We start from the raw sequence: 23000 nt of genomic DNA on the forward strand, positions 1-23000 counted from the left end.
ATTGGTCATGCAGAGTTTATGACCCCTATTGGTTTTGGGATCACTCTAGTAATGCTCAAGGTCACAGGGGTCTGAACATGGAAAACCATTTCTGATCAATAACTTGAGAACCACTTGACCCAGAATCATCGTCTGAATGTTGAAACTTCATTATAAAAGTCATGCAGAGTAGACGACCCCTATTGATTTGGGGTCACTCAGTTAAGGTCAACATCACTGGGGCCTGAACACGGAAAACCATTTCTGGTCAGTAACTTGAGAACCACTTAGCCAAGAATGTTGAAACTTCATAGGATGATTGCACATGTAGAGTAGATGACCTCTATTGATTGCAGGATCATTCTATTAAAGTTTAAGGTTGCAGCAGACAGAACATGGAAATCCATTTTCAGTCAGTAACGTGAGAACCGTCTGACCTAAACCCTTCAAATTTCATAGGGTGATAGGACCTACAAAGTAGATGACCCCTATTGTTTCTGGGATCACACCATCAAAGGTCAAGGTCACAGGTGGCTGAACATAGAAAACACTTTTCAATCAGTAACAAGAACCACTTGACCCAGAATGTTGAAACTTAATAGGATGATTGAACATGCAGAGTAGATGACCCCTACTGATTTTGGGGTCATTCAATCAAAGTTCAAGGTCAAAGGTCTGCACATGGAAAACCCTTTGCAGTTCATAACTTGAGAACCGCTAGGCCCAGAATGTTGAAACTTAGTGGGATGATTGGACATGCCAAGTAGATGATCCCTATTTCAGCCAACCATCAGTATCTCTTTGACTTTTGCTCCTGTCCCCTATTGACTTCTTGCCTATATAACTATACATTGGGGGAGAGACATATTGATATACCTCTGTCTGTGTGTATGTCTGTCTGTCATAAATATTGTCTGCACTCTTTAAGTCGAACATTTCTCATCTGATCTTCCCCAAACTTAAACAAACTATGTTTGACCATAAGTCCTCGGCCAAGTTTGATAACTAGCCAAGTCGACCTAAGCACTTTGGAATTATGGCCCTTGAATTACCGAAAATCGGCCTTTTTACTATTGTTTGCTCTCTAAGTGGAACATTTCTCTTCCGCTCTTCACCAAACTTGAAAAAAATTTGTTTGACCATAAGTCTTTGGCTAAGTTCGATAACAAGCCAAATCGGCACAGGCACTTTGGAATTATGACCCTTGAATTACCTAAAATCTGCCTTTTTACTCTAAGACTTGTCCGTGCTCTAAGTGGAACAGTTCTCATCCGATTTTCACTAAACTTGAACAAAATGTTTTATACCCTAACTCCTCGGCCAAGTTCATTAACAAGCCAAATCACCCAAAGCGTTTCAGAATTATGGCCCTTGAATTACCCAAATTCAGCCTTTTCAGTCTTCAAAGGTATATTTGTAGTGAGTAAACAGTATATAAAGACTGACATACTATTTAGATGGGAGACATGCGCTAGTTTTAAATCATTTACATGTGGCTTTTACTGATTTGATGGTAATACTGTGACACTTATATGCCGAATTAGCTAACGGCCCTGTAATAGATCAGAATCTTGACATAACATTCACAGAAACAAAGATAAATGAGCCACGCCATGAGAAAACCAACATAGTGGCTTTGTGCGCGGTCTGGTCAGGATCCATGCTGTTCACTTTCAAAGCCTATTGCAAGTAAAACTGTTAACGAGCAGCATGGATACTGACTAGACTGCGTGGATGTGCAGGCTGGTCTGGATCCATGCTGGTCGCAAAGCCACTATGTTGGTTTTCCCATGGTGCGGCTCAATTCACCTGATCAAGGATCTGTTTCTTGGCTGTTATGAAAATGCATGATTATTCATTATTTTATTATGTGATCTCTAAAAGTTTTAGATATAATCTTGAGCCCGCCTGCTTAGCTCAGTAGGTAAGAGCGTTGGTCTACGGATCGCGGGTTCGCGAGTTCGATCCTCGGGCAGGGCTTATGTTCTCCGTGACTATTTGATAAACGACATTGTGTCTGAAATCATTAGTCCTCCACCTCTGATCATTCATGTGGGGAAGTTGGCAGTTACTTGCGGAGAACAGGTTTGTACTGGTACAGAATCCAGGAACACTGGTTAGGTTAACTGCCCGCCGTTACATGACTGAAATACTGTTGAAAAATGGCGTTAAACCCCCAAAAAAACAAAGATATAATTCTTATAAGTAATATAATCTGGCATACTTCGAAAAATATATCCAAGCATTAACTTTGAGAATGAATTCTAGCATTATGAAAGCATGTGAGTTGTTTCTTTCTTGCCATTCAAGTAGAATAGTATGATGTAGTATATATTACTGCAAGGGCTTTTAAATATTATATTCTGTATTGATATACCAGGTACTTTATAAAAATAATTTTAGATATGGATGCTTTAACTTCAGTGTTTCTTTGGTTAGGATGCCAAATTTTGCTCCATTAGATGATGAAGTCTGTAAGATAGAAAAGTTAATAAAAGATATATTACACATTTTAGGAGACAAACTACTTGTTTTTGTACCCCCCGACAACAAAGTTGTAAGGGGGGGTATACTGGTTTCAGGTTGTCTGTCTGTCCGTCTGTCTGTCTGTCCGAGCTCACATTTGCATACTTAGGTGGCTATAGGAACAATAGGTAACTGTACTTTTCCTTTGATTTCATTCATTCCGTAAGGCTTTTATGTGGCTATTTTTCTCTTACATGGCTACAAGAACAATAGAGAGAACAAAAGAGTAGCCACATAAGTATCCATATGTAGGAACGTCCGTCTGGCCGTCTGTCCGTAGACGCAATCTTGTGCGCACCATCTCTCCTTATCCCCTTGACAGAATTTAATGAAACTTCACACAAGTGATCAGTACCAACAGTAGTTGTGCATGGGGCATGTTAGGTTCTTTTAGAAAAAAAATTTGCAGAGTTATGGGACTTTGTTTTTTTGTTACTATACTATATACATAGACACAATCTTGTGCGCACCATCTCTCCTCATCCCCTTGACACAATTTAATGAAACTTCACACAAGTGATCAGTACCAACAGTAGTTGTGCATGGGGCATGTTAGGTTCTTTCAGAAAAAAATTTTGCAGAGTTATGGGACTTTGTTTTTAGCTCACCTGAGCACAAAGTGCTCAGGGTGAGGTATTGTGATCGCTCACCGTCCGGCGTCCGTCCGTCCGTCCGTCTGTCCGTCAGTCCGTCGTCCGTCCACACTTTCCTTTAAACAACATCTCCTCCTAAACCAACAGGCCAATTTTGATGAAACTTCACAGGGATGTTCCTTGGATGGCCCCCTTTCAAAATTGTTCAAAGAATTGAATTCTATGCAGAACACTGGTTGCCATGGCAACCGAAAGGAAAAACTTTAAAAATCTTCTTCTCAAAAACCAGAAGACCTAGAGCTTAGATATTTGGTGTGAAGCATTGCCTAGTGGACCTCTACCAAGTTTGTTCAAATCATGACCCCGGGGTCAAAATTGACCCCGCCCCAGGGGTCACTTGATTTTACATAAGAAAATCTTAAAAAATCTTCTTCTCAAAAACCAGAAGCCTTAGAGCTTAGATATTTGACATGTAGCATTGCCTAGTGGACCTCTACTAAAATTGTTCAAATCATGACCCCGGGGTCAAAATTGACTCTGCCCCAGGGGGCACTTGATTTTACATAGGAAAATCTTCAAAAAATTTCTAAAAATAAACCAGAAGGCCTAAAGCTTAGATATTTCACATGTAGCATTGCCTAGTGGACCTCTACAAAATTTGTTCAAATCATGGCCCCCGGGGTCAAAATTGACCCCGCCCCAGGGGTCACTTGATTTTACATAAGAAAATATTTAAAAAATCTTCTTCTCAAAAACCAGAAGCCCTAGAGCTTAGATATTTGACATGTAGCATTGCCTAGTTGACCTCTACTAAAGTTGTTCAAATTATGACCCGGGGGTCAAAATTGACCCCGCCCTAGGGGTCACTTGACTTTACAACGGAAAATCTTCAAAAGTTTTCTAAAAACAAACCAGAAGGCCTAGAGCTTAGATATTTCACATGTAGCATTACCTAGTGGACCTCTACAAAATTTGTTCATATCATGACCCCCTGGGTCAAAATTGACCCCGCCCCAGAGGTCACTTGATTTTACATAGGAAAATCTTCAAAAATTTTCTAAAAATAAACTAGAAGGCGTAGAGACTAGATATTTGACATGTAGCATTGCCTAGTGGACCTCTACAAAATTTGTTCAAACCTTGTCCCCCGGGGTCAAAATTGACTCCGCCCTAGGGGTCACTTGATTTTACATAGGAAAATCTTAAAAAAAAATTCTAAAAATAAACCAGAAGGCCTAGATCTTAGATATTTGACATGTAGCATTGCCTATTAGACTTTTACAAAGTTTATTCAAATCATGACCCCTGGGGTCAAATTGACATAGAAAAATCTTCAAAATTTTCTAAAAATAAACCAGAAGAGCTTAGATATTTGACATGTAGCATTGCCTAGTGGACCTCTACAAAAAGTTTTCAAATCTTGTTTTTAAAGTTACTTAAAGAAAATTTCAACTATATTTTCTCATAATTCTTTTGATTGATTTCTATTATGATCTTTTGACCTTGAAGACTTGTCCTTAAGTGCAATGATAACAGGTGAGCGATATAGGGCCATCATGGCCCTCTTGTTTTGTTACTACACTATATACATAGACACAATCTTGTGCGCACCATCTCTCCTCATCCCCATGACACAATTTAATGAAACTTCACACAAGTGATCAGTAACAACAGTAGTTGCAATCTTGTGAGTGCCTAATCTACCAAACCCTTGCACACAAATTAATGAAACTTCACACAAGTGATCAGTACAAACCCTAGTTTTGCATGGTGCATGTTACATTCTTTTAGATAAATATTCTGCATAGTTATAGGACTTTGTTTTTTGTTACTATACTGTATACATACAGTCTATATACATGCAGTCCACATAATTATGCAGTCTTGTGTGCGTCAAATTGCAATGTACTGTGTTAGTGCATGCGGGGGGTACATTCATCACCTTTAGTGATAGCTCTAGTTAGAATATGTTTTGATATTATATATCATGGTCTCTTTGGCAAAAAAAAATGAATGATGCTAAGGTATTTCTGTATTTTTGATGGTAACAAACAATGGTTTTATTTAAGACGGGCAATTTTCTCATGTGAATGAAAGGAAAAAAACAAGACCTAGGTAAATTTGTTTCAGGGGAACAAGACAGTAGAGTAATTGAGAGTGAATATGTTGAAAAGAAACCTCTTGCTGCTGGCAGTTTGGAACAGTATGAAGCCAGTTCGTTCATTGATTTGAGAATGAATTCTTGCATTGTGAAAGCTTGTACTGGTAAGTTGTGTGTTTCTTGCCTTTCAAGTAGATTAACATTATGAAGCAGATTAACATTATGCTGATACATGTATACATATCACTTGCCTTTCAATGATAAGAAACAGTATGGTAAGATGTGTATCCCTTGCCTTTCAAGAAAATGATGTGCTAAGATCTGTGTCCCTTGCCTTTCAAGTTCAGTATTGATGCAGCAGAAAATTAATGGGCCTACATGCTCATTTCCTGATAATCCTTGAAAAAATAAACTTTTCATTTCTAGAAAGAAAAGTTATGGCAAGATGTGAGTCCCTTACCTTTTTAAGTAACATGAATGTGGTAAGATTTTTGTCCATGGCCTTTCAAGTAAACAGTTATGTGATATGCTTGTCCCTTGCCTTTCAAGTGAAATGACTTTGTGATAAGATAGACGCTTGTCCCTTGCCTTTCAAGTGAAATGACTGTGTGATAAGATAGACGCTTGTCCCTTGCCTTTCAAGTGAAATGACTGTGTGATAAGATAGATGCTTGTCCCTTGCCTTTCAAGTGAAATGACTTTGTGATAAGATAGACGCTTGTCCCTTGCCTTTCAAGTGAAATGACTGTGTAATAAAATAGATGCTTGTCCCTTGCCTTGCAAAAAAATAATGAATGTTATGGTAAGATGTAGTACAGTGTGTGTATTTTGCCTTTCACCTAATAGTTAACATCACTTTACTTGTTAGCTCATCTGATTTTTTGAAAAAAAATGATGAGTTATTGTCATCACTTGATCGGTGTCGGCGTCGGCATTGCCTGGTTAAGTTTTATGTTTAGGTCAGCTTTTCTCCTAAACTATCAAAGCTATTGCTTTGAAACTTGCAACACTTGTTCACCATCATAAGCTGACCCTGTACAGCAAGAAACATAACTCCATCCTGCTTTTTGCAAGATTTATGGCCCCTTTTGGACTAAGAAAATACCAGATTTCTTGGTTAAGTTTTATGTTTAAGTCAACTTTTCTCCTAAACTATCAAAGCTATCGATTTGAAACTTGCAACACTTGTTCACCATCATAAGCTGACCCTGTTCATCAAGAAATATAACTCCATCCTGCTTTTTGCAAGAATTATTGCCCCTTTTGGACTTAGAAAATCAGTTTTCTTGGTTAAGTTTTATGTTTAGGTCAGCTTTTCTCCTAAACTATTAAAGCTATTGCTTTAAAACTTGCAACACTTGTTCACTATCATAAGCTGACCCTGTACAGCAAGAAACATAACATAAAATCAGTTTTCTTGGTTAAGTTTTATGTTTAGGTCAACTTTTTCTCTTAAACTATCAAATCTATTGCTTTGAAACTTGCAACACTTGTTCACCATCATAAGCTGACCCTGTACATCAAGAAACATAACTCCATCCTGCTTTTTGCAAGAATGATGGCCCTTTTTAGACTTAGAAAATCATGGGTAGGACAATATTTCTATTATACAAAAAAAATCAGATGTGTGTCAGCACCCGCAAGGCAGTGCTCTTGTGTGTTACAATATTTTTAGTATTTCTTCATAAAGTTCTCAGTTAAAAAAGATCATCAAAAACAATAAGGATTAACAGCAGTATTTTGGTAGTGTAACAATGGTCAGTTCATGTAACCAGTTTATCTGGAATCACTACCAGTACTAGCCTATTCTCCTCAAGTAACTGGCAGTTCCAAAGGTTGAGGACTAGTAATGTCAAATAAATTGTCTTTTGTCAAATCGACATAGAGAATATACACCTGCTTTACATATGAACTAAATAGCGTTGATTTCATAGTCTTAATAGTTAACCAGGTGGGCATAAATTTATTATATACGATTTCATACATGAACTACGTGTATTTTTGATATGTATAAATTGAATTCTAAACTTTTTTTCACAGAAGAGCACATTGGTATTCCAAAATGTCATGTTAAGATGGTCCCTTTGATGCTGCACAAGGTCTTGTGTACACCACTCAAGCTGACACCACTGTCACTCGGGCTAAGTAAGTTGAGTATTATAGGGCTATGCATTCATTTATACCAGATGTTTCTTCTGTTTATTTATGCTTACAAAAGGGGTAGCATATAGTTGCCACTTTTACTGTCCATCCTGCATTTTTTGTCTTGAGTATTTCTTAGCAACCACTGGTAGGAATTTAGGGAAACTTCATAGGAAGCTTCACTTGCATTATTGTCTTAATGTTCTGGTCGGATGTTTTTTCACAGTGATATTGCCCTTTGATTATTCAACAGTTGTATACTATAGTACAATTTTTGTCTGGAGTATTTCTCAGCAACCAGTGGTTGGAATTCAGCCATAACTCATGGGAAGGTTCATCATCAAGAGGAGATGTGCATATTATCTTCGTGTTCCGGTCTGATGATTTTTAATCCCCCGCCATGGCAGAGGGATTATAGGAATGGTCTGCGTCCGTCCTTCCGTCCGTAACAAAATCGTGTCCGGTCCATATCTCCTAAACCCCTTGAAGGATTTTCATGAAACTTGGGTCAAATGATCACCTCATCAAGACGGTGTGCAGAACCCATGAGTCAGCCTTGTCGGTTCAAGGTCAAGGTCACAATTCAAGGTCAAAGGTTTGAGCCTGCCATTTTGTGTCCGCTCTATATCTCCTAAACCCCTAGAAGGAATTTTATAAAACTTGGGTCAAATGATCACCTCATCAAGACGATATGCAGAACCCATGAGTCAGCCATGCTGGCTCAAGGTCAAGGTCACAACTCAAGGTCAAAGGTTTGAGCCTTCCATTTTGTATCCGCTCTATATCTCTTAAACCCCTTGAAAGAATTTTATAAAACTTGGGTCAAACGATCACCTCATCAAGATGATGTGCAGACCCTATGAGTCAGACATGCCGGCTCAAGGTCAAGTTTACAACTTAGGGTCAAAGGTTTGAGCCTTCCATTTTGTGTCCGCTCTATATCTCCTATACCCCTTAAAGGATTTTCATCAAACTTGGGTCAAACGATCACCTCATCAAGACGATGTGCAGAACTTATGAGTCAGCCATGTCGGCTCAAGGTCAAGGTCACAACTGAAGGTCAAAGGTTTGAGCCTTCTATTTCGCGTCCGCTCTATATCTCCTAAACCCCTTGAAGGAATTTTATAAAACTTGGGTCAAATGATTACCTCATCAGAACGATGTGCAGAAATTATGAGTCAACGATGCCAGCTCAAGGTCAAGGTCACAACTAAGGGTCGAAGGTTTGAGCCTTCTATTTGGTGTCCACTCTGTATCTGCTTAACCCCTTGAAGGATTTTCATCAAACTTGGGTCAAATGATCACCTCATCAAGAACTCATGAGTCAGCCATTTCAACTCAAGGTCAGGGTCACAAATGAAGGTCAAAGGTTTCAGCTCTGTATCTCCTAAACCCCTTGAAGGATTTTCATGAAACTTTGGTCAAATGATCACCTCATCAAGACGTTGTGTAGAATTCATGAGTCAGCCATGTCAGTTCAAGGTCAAGGTCACAGCTAAAATCAAAGGTTTACCCTTTCACTATCCATAGCAGTGGCGGGGGATTTAGCTGTCTTTCATACTGCCTTGTCTAATGAGTTATTGCTCTTGGATTATTCATCAGTAGTATACATAATACAATTCTTGTCCAGAGTATTTTTCATTAACCTCTGGCTTGAACTTTGCCATGATATTTCACTGATTTATTGCCCTTTGATTATTCAGTAAATTACACAGTCAGTAAATTACACTTTTGTTCTTTTGATATGCAAATTTCGGGGGGCATCCATAAGTCAGGGAAAATAGTATTTTTTCAAGGTCAGGCAAAAGTCAGGAAATTTTGTAATTGGTCTGGGAAAGTTGGACCTTGGGCAAAAGTCAAGGAATTTTGGATCCAGAGATCAAGAGCAGAAAAATTGAATTGTGAAAAAGCAAAAAGAATAGGAATAAAAGGCAAAAGCAGTTTCTTCGCTTTTCGCTAAACTAAGCATTTTTACACATACTTTAGTTAGTACTGTAATATATTCTATATTTCACATTCAGATATTATAGTTTCTGTGAAGTCTTGAATCTGGGGTTTTGAATTGGATTTCACACAGCCACACCAGGGCTGGTATTCATAAAGCTCTTGTGGGAAAATTTTTCCCAAGGGACTAACTAAGGGAAAAGTTCCAAAGCATTTTGTGTACAATCATCGAGATAGTTGGAATCTCTAATAATATTGTCACATACAGTCAAACATAGTAATGAAGATTATCAATAAATCTTATAAAGTTGACACTTTCTTTTGTGCTATGTTGTTCAGGAAATTTTACAAAGTTAAGGATTTTCCTATGTTTTCTTCTTAGGAGCTTTGTGAATACGGGCCCAGAGTTATGACTCTTGACTTGGTGAAAAATATGTGCAATAAGTGCATAAAAGTTTCTGCCACAACTGCCTCAAAAAATATTTGGCCTAGAGATGATTTTTATGTATCATATGTTGTGCACCTGGTGTTCTGTTTGGGATTTCACACAACCAGACCAGAGTTATGGTCCTTGACTTAGTTTAAATACACAATGAAAGTTTATGTTGAAGAGTATTTACCTAGAGTCACGAAACCATATACATTGACAGGAAGGGGACGAGCATCAGTGTCCTATAGTCACTCATATAGTTCTTTCTTTGTTTATGGCTGGGTAAATGATCTTCCTAGTCATCATGATATTCTACTTGTTTGTTTATATCAGGGTGTCTGGCAGAAGCCGAAGAGCGGTCTCAAAGTGCATCACGCAGAAACACTTCCGCAAATTCTGCAAAGAGCATCAAGTATTGTTTTTGTATTGAGGAAGACCTTGTCAGTCTGATCCTTAATTCAAAGTAAGTAGAAATGTATATATGAGCCGCACCATGAGTAAACCGACATAGTGCATTTGTGACCAGCATGGATCCAGACCAGCCTGGGCATCTTCGCAGTCTGGTCAGGATCCATGCTGTTCGCTTTCAAAGCCTATTGAGAAACTGTTAGCAGACAGCATGGATTTTACATTGGATTAGAGGTACATGTATCAGCATGCAAAAATTGTCCATTATGTAGTGAAAATTGGCAAAATCATATCAGAAAATACACAATATTTTGGACAAACGAATTCGTGCCAAGAAAGTAATAAATGTTATTTACTTGGTTTTAGTCCTTTTATGAAACTGCTAATTAAAACATGTTAAGAATCCGACAGAATTATTTATTGACTTTAAATGATTTTTTGAGATAAACTAAAATTGATACAGTATTTATATGGCTTTGCAAGTTTATAGTAATTAATTGACAATTCTTTTTATGGTATTGTCATTTTGCAATTATAATCAAAGGGAGAAGAATCTCTAATTTAACAAGTTTTATTCATCAAATGAGAAACTCCAGGAGAAAAAAAAAGATTAATGATAATTGCTATTTTATAGAATGAAATTAATAACAACATATGTGTATTTCTAAAATTATGAAACCCTATATTTATTTATGCATTCCATCCAGCTGTAGTATACAAGCACTAAGGAAGTATTGCCAAATAAACCAAAGTGTTGGGCTACTAGTTAAAAATACTGGTACCACTGGGCTACCAATAAATTTGTACATTTCTGAAACCCTGCTGCAAGTGTGAGCTCAAGGTGAGCTATTGTGACTGGTCATTGTCCGGCATCCGTTGACATCCGTCGTGCGTCAACATTTGCCTTGTGAACACACTAGAGACCATATTTTTGACCCAATCTTTATGAAACTTGGTCAGAATGTTTGTCTTGATGATCTCTAGATCTCAAAGCTACCTGAACACTAAACTTCATCAAGCGAAATATCCCATGCAAGAATCCAAAAGTTCGAGAAGTAGCTTATAAAGCCCTAGTCAGGCCACAGCTAGAATATGCTAGCTGTGTTTGGAACCCTTACATCCAACAAAACATCCACCAGATCGAAATGATTCAGTGGAGGGCAGCGCGATGGGTTAATCATGATTACTCCCCTTACAGCAGTGTCACAGACATGCTATGTCAGCTAAGATGGCGTACCCTTGAAGATAGGAGATCTGATTCACGCCTCCTTATGTTCTACAAGATAGTGAATGGTTTGGTTGCTGTGCCACTCCCCCCCTATGTCAGCCCCCCATCCCGTCTAACAAGACATATGCATCCCCACTCCTATACTCAGATCCTCACTTACTGTAATTACTATAAGTACTCTTTCTTTCCAGCCACCATAGTGCTTTGGAATTCCCTTCCAGTACAACTTGTGCAAACCCCCACCCTGAATCAGTTTAAGCAGGGTGTGACCAAACTTGTACAAAATGCTTAACATGATAGACCTGTTTTTAAACTGCTTTTATCTGTAAATCCTTCTTGTTTTTAACACTATCAACTGTATTCATACTTGCAATACACATCGTGTATTACTTTTATCCTCCTATCCAATCTACTTTCAACTTCTTGTACAGGCGCGCAGCTGCACATAATACTCGCAGAGAGGAGTGCTGCAGTATAAATAGATAGATAGATAGGTCAAGTTCGAAACTGGGTCATGTGGGGTCAAAAACTAGGTCAGTAGGTCAAATTATAGGAAACACTCTAGAGACCACATTTTTGACCCAATCTTTATGAAACCTGGTCAGAACAGACTTGATGATCTCTAGGTCAAGTTCAAAACTGGGTCATGTGGGGTCAAAAACTAGGTCAGTAGGTCAGATCAAAGGAAAAGCTTGTGAACACTCTAGAGACCACATTTTTGACTCAATCTTTATGAAACTTGGTCAGAATGTTTGTCTTGATGATCTCTAGGCCAAGTTCGAAACTGGGTCATGTGGGGTCAAAAACTAGGTCACCTGGTCAAATCAAAGGAAATTCTTTTCAACACTTCAGAGACCACAATTTAAGTTTGAAACTCATGGAAATTAGTCAGAATGTTTGTTTTGATCAGATCAAAGGAAAAGCTTGTGAACACTCTATAGACCACATTTTTGACCCAATCTTTATGAAACTTGGTCAGAATGTTTGTCTTGATGATCTATAGGTCAAGTTCGAATCTGGGTCATATGGGGTCAAAAGCTAGGCCACCGGTCAAATCAAAGGAAAAGCTTGTGAACACTCTAGAGGCCACAGTTGTAACCAAATCTTTAAGAAATTTAGTCAGAATGTTTGTCTTGATGATCTTTAGGTCAGGTTCAACTCTTGGTCATGCGGGGTCAAAAACTAGGTCAGTAGGCCAGATCAACTCTGGTGAGTGATGTATAGGGCCATCATGGCCCTCTTGTTTAAATTAACTCGGCTTCCGTTAGGATTCAATTTCATGGAGTCAGGACTGCCTAACATTCAGATTTTGGAGTCCCTCTTAAAATTTCTTGGGAGTCCTACCTAGTATCACTTTGTACAATGACCTTCAATATCATCATCATCATCATCATTACTATCATCATCATATCTTATTGGTTCAGAACAATGTGTAAAGTAATAGAATAAAAGGACCACTAGAATGATTAGAAAACATTTTATTTAACAAAAAATATTTTATTGTTTTATTATACGTATAGCAACAGTCAGCATTTTATTAAAATCAACAGACTTACTGTTGTTCAGCTACATAACGAAAATCCACTTTAAAAAATCTAAAGTACATTTTACTTGGAGTAGAATTATGCCAAATAACGTCATTCACCTTGCAATACCCAACCAGTTAACTTTCATCCTACATCAAAGAAAATCAATAAAGGAAAATTTTGCCGACACCTCCCTTTGAAGCCACGTGCTGGTGTCATCAAAATGTGTCAAAGATATCAGTTCTTAGTAGGAGAAAAATTGAATGTTTTGTTTTGTTTTTTTTTTCTCTAAAAAATACTGTAAAAAGAGGATTTATCATTCACGAAAATCCAAAGTAAGTAGCAAATTTATTACCGATCGAAAAAAATGTTTTAATTTAAACTGGATGTGAAATGTCAATTGCTAGAAGAAAATAGTTACTTGCTGAGGTTTTTTTGCTGAAATTATCGATATATTTTCCACAATTAGTTACTTTGTCTTTCGACTTCGGAGCTTGTTTCACCAACTTTATCTGAGCCGAATGCATGTAATGTTTTATTGTCGGCAATTAGCACCTTCTAAACATGTCAACTGATCTGGATAACGGTTTTATTACATTTACAGACGGTCTCTATCAAACACGATGCTTTCACACTAGTCTCACACTTCAAACACTGCAGGCAGTTTTTACGAGGCTGACAATCAAGAGTTATTAAACCGCTTTGATTAGTTTCGGGGCGGAGCTAATCACGTCATTCACATGAAGTTACGTCACGGTGTATTGATTTTGTCGTCCTTTGAAAATATCAGAAGTCCTTGGTACGCCTCTGACTTTGTGTATTGGTGTACGGATCATAATTTTTAGCGTATTTTACGCCGGGACGCCGCTTAATGGAAGCCCTGTTAACTGTTACTCATTCTTTTAAGCCAGTTTTACGAGAGACAGGAGATTCATGGATCCGAAGTAATTACAGACTTTTTCACTTCACTCTCTTGTGCAGCACATTTAAAACTAGTGCATTGTAAGTCTTTAATAATCTTGTTACTACATTGCAGAGATCCTTCATTTGACACATTTGGAATACAAGTGCTTGTAAGGTAACTATTTTCTGACTGTGTTTTCTAACTTTACTAACCAAGTTGATTAGCTCAGTACTTCCTTAGAGATTTTATTTGCTTGTGGGAAGGTAGTACTTGCTCACGTTGAATAACTTTTGAATGAATATATTATTTCACCATATTATAGATCATATGTTTATTTATGTCTTTGAAAATTTTCATTAAAATCTACTTACTGAAAAAAATCTATTTGTGAAAATGTAGATTTTAATGAAAATTTTCAAAGACATAAATAAATAAATAAATAAATAAAATGTCATCAAAGTTGTGATTTTCCCACAGACACCTATTATGAAAACTTGTGTGAGGTCAAAATTTTTTGTATCAGTTTTGCAAAAAGTCAAGAACATAACTCTACCCTATCTTTTTTGATGTGACAGATTTTCTGAATATATTCTGAAGTTCAGAAAAATCAGGGTTTTATCAAATTATACTTTGTAGAAAAAAAAAGAGTTAAATTAATGTCTTTCCCAACAGTAAAATAGTATCTTCTAGATTCTGTAAATTTCAGATTCTGTAAAATAGTCAATATCTTTCGGATTCTGTAAAAATTGTCAGTGTCTTAGATTCTATATTCAGTATCTGTAAAATGGTCACTATCTTTCAGATTCTGTTTGTATGATCAAAGTAACATTCAGGAAGACAAAATTCCAGATTGTATTGTTCGCATCAACCATGAAATTGCATTATTACAGGTAATGGTATAATTTGTTATAATTAATGTTTTCAGAAATATGATTTGGGGTGATATTTTAAATAATAATTAAATTTCTTTTTTGTTATTTTGTCAAAAACAGCTTTTATGTTGGGACATGCAGGCTTTCAGAAATCCCATGTCCGGGGCCCGCGGGCTACCAGAAAATTCTGTGGGGCTACTAAATATTTTTAGAGCATGCCCGCCGGGCTACCTTGGAACTCCATATTGTATAGCCCGAAAAATTAATGATTTAGTCTTCAGGCATAAATTTGATAGTTGTTTTTAATCCCCTTGATTATCGAGAGATACACACCTGAGGCTTTAATTATCTTACTACCTACTGTCACAATTTGCAAACAATTAACCATTTAATTGTACACACAGGCAAATGTTTACAAAAACATGTGCATGCGAGATTTCAGACTGATCCAATAACGTCAAAGCCGCCGATTGATATTGTTAACAACAATATGCAAAGCAGTCTTAAAATAACGTCATTTGACTGCCACCTGCCAAAGTGTACTTTTGATTTCACTGAACTCAATATTTGTAGAGTGATCAAAAAGAACAGACATTTGATTTTTCAAGAACCAAAATTCTCTCTTGCAATTTGTCAGAATTATGGGCTTTTTTTATCTTAGAAAATCAGTATTTCTTGGTTTTTCTCCTGTTTAAGTTCACTTATATTGAATAATTTGAAACCTCATATTTTTGTTATCAGTTATGATAAGTAAAAAGGCCAAGAACCGTGACTCTTTTTTAGCTCACCTGTCACAAAGTGACAAGGTGAGCTTTTGTGATTGCGCAGCGTCCGTCGTCCGTCCGTGCGTGCGTCCGTGCGTAAACTTTTGCTTGTGACCACTCTAGAGGTCACATTTTTCATGGGGTCTTTATGAAAATTGGTCAGAATGCTCATCTTGATGATATCTAGGTCAAGTTCGAAACTGGGTCACATGCGGTCCAAAACTAGGTCAGTATTTCTAAAAATAGAAAAACCTTGTGACCTCTCTAGAGGCCATATTTTTCACAAGATCTTCATGAAAATTGGTCAGAATGTTCACCTTGATGATATCTAGGTCAAGTTTGAAACTGGGTCACGTGGGGTTAAAAACTAGGTCAGTATTTCTAAAAATAGAAAAACCTTGTGACCTCTCTAGAGGCCATATTTTTCATGAGATCTTCATGAATATTGGTCAGAATGTTCACCTTTATGATATCTAGGTCAGATTCGAAACTGGGTCACGTGGGGTCAAAAACTAGGTCAGTAGGTCTAAAAATAGAAAAACCTTGTGACCTCTCTAGAGGCCATATTTCTCAATGGATCTTCATGAAAGTTGGTCAGAATGTTCACCTTGATGATATCTAGGTCAAGTTCGAAACTGGGTCACGTGGGGTTAAAAACTAGGTCAGTATTTCTAAAAATAGAAAAACCTTGTGACCTCTCTAGAGGCCATATTTTTCATGAGATCTTCATGAATATTGGTCAGAATGTTCACCTTGATGATATCTAGGTCAGGTTCGAAACTGGGTCACGTGGGGTCAAAAACTAGGTCAGTAGGTCTAAAAATAGAAAAACCTTGTGACCTCTCTAGAGGCCATATTTCTCAATGGATCTTCATGAAAATTGGTCTGAATGTTCACCTTGATGATATCTAGGACAAGTTCGAAACTGGGTCACGTGCGGTCAAAAACTAGGTCAGTAGGTCTAAAAATAGAAAAACCTTGTGACCTCTCTAGAGGCCATATTTCTCAATGGAACTTCATGAAAATTGGTCAGAATGTTTACCTTGATGATATCTAGGTCAGATTCCAAACTGGGTCACGTGCGGTCAAAAACTAGGTCAGTAGGTCTAAAAATAGAAAAACCTTGTGACCTCTCTAGAGGCCATATTTTTCATGAGATCTTCATGAATATTGGTCAGAATGTTCGCCTTGATGATATCTAGTTCAAGTTCGAAACTGGGTCACGTGGGATCAAAAACTAGGTCAGTATTTCTAAAAATAGAAAAACCTTGTGACCTCTCTAGAGGCCATATTTTTCATGAGATCTTCATGACAATTGGTGAGAATGTTCACCTTGATGATATCTAGGCCATATTTTAAAGTGGGTCACATGCCTTCAAAAACTAGGTCATTAGGTCAAATAATAGAAAAACCTTGTGACCTCTCTAGAGGCCATATTTTTCAATGGATCTTCATGAAAATTGGTCAGAATTTTTTATCTTGACGATATCTAGGTCACATGTGCTCAAAAACTAGGTCACTGTGTCAAATAATAGAAATAACAACGTCATACTCAGTTCAACACTGGGTCATGTGGGGATAGGTGAGCGATTCAGGACCATCATGGTCCTCTCGTTTTAACATATTGTCTAGCACTTGCAGATGAGCATTGGCAACCACAGGCAGTGTTCTTGTATTGAGATGTTGTTACATGCTTATCTGTGATCTATAACTTGAATTGATAGGTCAAAGACAAACACTGTGGACCCTTAGATATCACACATTTGTGCAGCTTTACTGAGGGAAAAGGTAGCAAAGACTGTCTGAGTGTAGAGTGGATGCCAAGCCGCAAAAAGGTAAGTCTTGAATGCAAAAAATCTGTACATACATACTTTTATTTTCCTTATCACATGCTACTAATCAATGTAAATTATAGTTTGGAACTATCCTACCCAACACGGCGTTGATGTTGGCATCACACCTTGGTTAAGTTTTTTTTTACCAGTCCACATCTTGGCAAAACCTTTTGACATAAAGTTTTGAAATTTTCAACACTCGTTTACCATCATTAAATGGTTATGTTTTGCATATCATTCCAAATTTTACCCTATACTCAGGGGCGGCAAATTCAGTTGTCCTTACTGCCCAGGTTGTCCCAAAGCTTGTACAGACAAGTGAAATTTGACCAGAATTTTCTGTATAACTATCATACGGACAAGTTAAAAATACCAAATGAAAAAAATGGACAAGCAAGTCAAAATCAGATTTTGCTGCCCCTGCTATACTTTCATCATTTCTTTGAATAATCGAGCTCTTGTTCATTTCTGGTAGAGGTCACTTAGATTTGCTTTTGTCTGTCTATCTGAATTTGTGTTATGCACATCTCAAAAAGTATCTGACCTGGAGTGACTAAATCTCACAGAATTGTTGTTCAGCATGTGAAGTTGTTCATCTGGTGATTTAATTTGGAATTTCACACAGCTGGTGTTATTGCCTCTGACTTAGTTAAAATGTTCATAGAAAGGACTTAAAAGCTTGTAGCACATAAAAAAAAGTTATAGCCTAAAAAAATTTGACGTAGGATTACGAAACATAAGAGGTTTTTCAAAGTTTTTCCCTATATATAAGTCTGTATAAACCATGTGACCCCCCGGGGCAGGGCCATATTTGACCCCAGGGAAATAATTTGAATATCCTTGGTAGAGGATCACTAGATGATGCTACATACCAAATATCAAATCCCTAAGCTCAGTGGTTTTGGACAAGAAAATTTTCAAAGTTTTTCCTTATATAAATCTATGTAAATTGTAAAAATAAACAAAGGGCCATAACTCACTCAAAAATTGTTTAACCAGTCTGATTTTCAGGGGGACACAACTAGGGTACCAATACATCATTCTGACAAAGTTTGGTCAAAATCCCCCAAGTACTTTCTGAGGAAATGCGATAACGAGAAATTGTTAACGGAAGGACGACGGACCACGGACGCAGAGTGATTTGAATAGCCCACCATCTGATGATGGTGGGCTAATTATTAATATTATTCAGCATGTGACGTTGTGCACCTTGTGTTTTTTTTAGATTTCACTCATCCAGACGAGAGTTCTGGTACTTGATTTCATGAAAAAATCGCATTAAGTGCTTCAAAGAGAGTGTTGCATGTAGGTTTAAAAAAAAAATCACCAAGAGTCATGAAACCAGGTAAAATGACAGGAAGTAGGGACACCAGTGTGTGGACACATATCTAGTTTAGTTTAAAATGTACATGGTCTTTTAACTTTTAAACATAAATGCTTGCAAACAAAGACTTCTTTTTGCCACTTCTAAGCTTGCTGTATATTTACAGGTTTGACTGTATTAGGGAATAATGACTTTGTAACTTATATAACCTGTAGTATGCTACTGTAGTCTTCTTTGATGCTTTTTCAATGCATTACCATCAAGTTTACTTTTGTTTTGAATGTCAGTTCTGTTGAGATGCATGAGTGATTTTTGTTGTTGTATATCTTTAGCTTTGAGAAGTGCTTAGGTAAAGGTTTTACTGAAACCTGTTTGAGGAAACGAGTGAAGTTACAAATAGAATAACAGTAAACTTAATCATAATTGAGCTGCGCCTCGAGAAAACCAACATAGTGGCTTTGCGACCAGCATGGATCCAGACCAGCCTGCGCAGTCTGGTCAGGATCCATGCTGTTCGCTAACAGTTTTTCAAATTGCAATAGACTTTGAAAGAGAACAGCATGGATCCTGACCAGATTGCGCGGATGCGCAGGCTGGTCTGGATCCATGCTGGTCGCAAACCCACTATGTTGGTTTTCTCATGGCACAGCTCAATTATGATGAAAAGTTATGAAAGCCTGTACTATTTTATCATTTTAGAGTTATTGTGTTACAATATGTGTCGCAGAGAAGTTAACAATACCAGGCATTGTGTCAAACTTGATGATGTACAACCTGAATGATTGCTCCACTACTAAAGACATGGGTAAATATAAATATGCTTTTAAATGTTTACATGTCTATATTCTGCATATTAAAATGGCACAATTCTATCAAGATGCATGTTATAAATTGATCTAACCTTTAGCCTGCTGGTGGCAAGAGATGATTGCAGTATGCAAGAATATAACTGTAGCATGAGTAGATTTTGGTAGTTCTTGCCTATTCGCAGTATCACAGATACTTTTATAGGGGAGGGTTGCATATATTTGAATTTAATCTTTATCCTGCTGACAGCAAGTGATTTTGCCTTTGCAATCAGTGCAGACCAAGATCCACCTGCACTGATGATCTGCACTGTTCATTATTCAGTTTGTTAATTTTCAGTGAACACCCCTTCAAACAATAATAGATACTGCCCAAATTAAATGATAGACTAGTCCATTTTACAAATTAAGCAGGGTGAAGGTTAAAGTGACTGGTTTTGTTTATTATTTTCAGTGATGAATAAGTTTGAGAATGACAAGGATGTAAGCTGTACGGGTTTGAAGGCTTCACTTATATGCCCTGTAAGTTACTTTTTGTCTTGTTTAGATGCTGTCTGCATCGTTCTAATTTTGCCAATTAGCTATTTTTGCAAAGTTTTTATTTTTTGCTGCATTTGCCACCAAACTTTATTTAGAAAAGTAATTATTTCAATCCTTATGCAGGTCCAATTTTTTTTGTAATAAATAGATGTATATAATTATATTTCTTACATGGGCCCTACATTATGAGAAGAAATTGGTAATCTGCTATGAAATTGATACCTAATGATTCAGCATAGTATCTTTGAACTGCTCATTAATTAGTAACAAATAGGCACACAATAGACAGCATTTTCAATGATGATGTCTAGACCAGGGAATAGTGTAAGGACATAAGTATAATTGAAGTAGTGACTTCCTAATTAATAAACAAGAATAAAAGGCAAAAAAAGATCAGAAGTTTAGTATTTATTGGATATAATTCAAAACTTTATGGCACATTCCCATGTAAGTATATTTAATGACACTCCAAAATTGACTATTTAAAGTTTTAATGCAATGTTTTTGGGATCGTAGGATATGTTTATAATAATTCAGGGTACTTTTTCAGTTGGGAAAGACGCGTTTAGTATCGCCATGCCGAGGATCAGACTGTACACATATTCAGTGTATGGATGCACTTACACTACTCAAGATGAATGAAGGGCGTCCCCTCTCCAAAAATAAATGTTACATGTGTGATGAACCTGTTGGCAATATATACATTGATGGGTATGTTGATTCAAGTGGAAAAAAGGCATTTCGTGCTATATCAGAGTACTTCGTCTAAATGATACATTTGTAACCTGGATTGGTGATATAATTATACATATAAGTACTTTGAAATACCGGAAAATCACTGATTTTCTTATCTTCATGCTGAAACTAGAAATAAGTATATTGTAATACAGTTATCTAAGGGAAATCCAATTCTGCTATATTTTTACAAATAAATGCTATTTGTGTTGTCATGGCAACAGAAATTCTAAAGCACCTGTGCATCATAAAAATATAGAGATATGTAGGTTAAGGGCCTGTGATGACACCAAAAATAAAAGGTTAAGTTATATTTTCAGCAAAATCATTTTAAACTTTTCCTAAATATTCAAATTCATAATGTTTAGGAAGTGATATGCAATATATTCTGCTTAAAGGACTTGAAAAATACACACCATGCTTGGCGAAGTCATACTGCTTTCATGCTGTTCTTAATGTCAAGTCTCAAAATGCCTTCAGTGACTTACTTAAAACAAATGTAGCTCGTGAAATAGTGTAGATAATTACTTCAAATTTTCAGATTTGAAAGGTAAAAAATATTCTTCATGATTTTGATTTTTTGTCACTAATACAGACTTTCTCCTGGAACGGCCCATGTATATTAGATCTGAAGTCTTATCAGAAGTGAGAACAATTCTGTTGTTTTAAGGAAGCTTAAAGAATTTTAACCAAACCTAGTTAGAAGCAAAGTCAGGTGGTTAAGATTTTTTCAGGTTGGCCACTTAGGCCCAATTGGGCCTCTTGTTTCAGAATTTCATATTGCCGAGATTTGTTCACATGGAAATTGTGTCTTCGTTTTTCAGATTATTCTTAGAAATTCTGTCCTCTGTACCTGATTCTGTTACTGAAATAGAATTCAAACAAGATGGTTCATGGATGTATGAAGAAAATGGTACTTATCATACAGGTAATTCTGTCTGATTTTTCAGATATTTTTGAAATTCATTTTTTTTATGGACTGCCAATTATGTTGGGGGTTGGGGGAGGGGGGGCACATATAGCACTGCAGCTGTCCGTGCATACGTCCATCTGTACGTCACAACATCTTGTGTGTCCAACTCCTCCCACATTATTAGCCTGATCTGCTCCAAACTTTTAACAGATGAGCAGGCTTGCGCAACCACAGTGTGTTTGTAGCTTAATTTTGTTGATTTGTGTATTCTTATTTATTGCACAGAAAAAAGGAAACTGCAAGGATAAGTTTCTATTTTTGATTTTCTTTGTATTGTCAAACCTGTTCTAGTCTGTCAGTCAATGGAATGAGCTAAAGGGATCTTTTAAGACAGGTTGTTGCTTAATACAAATTAATTTGCTCTCAAAGAATAGAAATGTGTCTTCTTAAAAAAAGTGCCTGCTTAATAGAGGTGACGGTTTACACTGTATCGAAGCAAGTCATTGTTTTGTTGCTTTATATTTCAGCCAAAACTTCTTCACCTATCAAGAACAAGGAACAGACAAGTCCACTGTAAGTACATTTGAGCCGTGCCATGAGAAAACCAACATAGTGGCTTTGCGACCAGCATAGATCCAGACCAGCCTGCGCATCTGCGCAGTGTGGTCAGGATCCATACTGTTTGCTACCGGTTTCTCTAATTGCTATAGGCATTGAAAGTGAACAGCATGGATCCTGACCAGACTGTGCGGATGAGCAGGTTGGTCTGGATCCATGTTGGTCACAAAGCCACAATGTTGGTTTTCTCAAGGCGTGGCTCATTTGAAGCAAAAGTGTCTGGGGAAAAGTAATGTAAGTTGATAAAAACTTGTGAAAGTGATCATCTTTTTTTCAGTGGAAATAATTACATGCTGTGAAATAGTTTGGTTTTGCGGGTATGAAATTCCATTAGTTAAGATTTCTTTTTCATGGGGGTATGTATTAGTGGATTTCAACATTTGAAGATCAGATAAAAACACTTTTTATTTGTTTGTTGAGATTAAATATCGTGAATGAGTAGAACAACAGAATTGAGAAAAGTTTGTTCATCAGGAGTATTAACAATTTCAAAGTAGATGTAGGGTTAAGCCAGAGTTTACTATGATCAGTGTTTTCCCTACTAAGAGTCAAACAATTTTGGAAAAAAGCAAGGAAACTAATACTCCAAATGTAAAACCAATGGAAGGGGAAATCTTTTATGATTTGAAATTTTTCAAGAGGAAGTTTCCTGTGAATAATCTCTATTGTTGAAAAAACATGCCTTGAGTATATGAATAAGGATGAAACCAATTGTTTTGAAAAAACTAATGCAGGTATGGAATGGAAACTACACTTGTTTCTTTGGGTTTATAAAACTATGTCATTGCATCAAGTCTCATAACTTTGATATA

General features: G+C 36.9%; 1 protein-coding gene across 2 annotated transcripts in view; it reads left to right on the forward strand.

Moving 5' to 3' along the window:
* Window positions 1–23000, forward strand: part of LOC123561573 (uncharacterized) — a 58158-nt gene that overhangs the window by 12626 nt on the left and 22532 nt on the right. For both annotated transcript variants that reach the window (XM_045354048.2, XM_053553076.1), the window contains 11 exons: window positions 5229–5363; window positions 7240–7344; window positions 10049–10178; window positions 13914–13955; window positions 14584–14671; window positions 17142–17252; window positions 19276–19381; window positions 19837–19904; window positions 20473–20633; window positions 21482–21585; window positions 22098–22143. In XM_045354048.2, the coding sequence (XP_045209983.2) occupies window positions 5229–5363; window positions 7240–7344; window positions 10049–10178; window positions 13914–13955; window positions 14584–14671; window positions 17142–17252; window positions 19276–19381; window positions 19837–19904; window positions 20473–20633; window positions 21482–21585; window positions 22098–22143 (1096 nt within the window). The remainder of the gene's footprint in view (window positions 1–5228; window positions 5364–7239; window positions 7345–10048; window positions 10179–13913; window positions 13956–14583; window positions 14672–17141; window positions 17253–19275; window positions 19382–19836; window positions 19905–20472; window positions 20634–21481; window positions 21586–22097; window positions 22144–23000) is intronic.

The sequence above is a fragment of the Mercenaria mercenaria genome, chromosome 10 (assembly GCF_021730395.1).
Source record: "Mercenaria mercenaria strain notata chromosome 10, MADL_Memer_1, whole genome shotgun sequence".
Taxonomy (NCBI): Eukaryota; Metazoa; Mollusca; class Bivalvia; order Venerida; family Veneridae; genus Mercenaria; species Mercenaria mercenaria.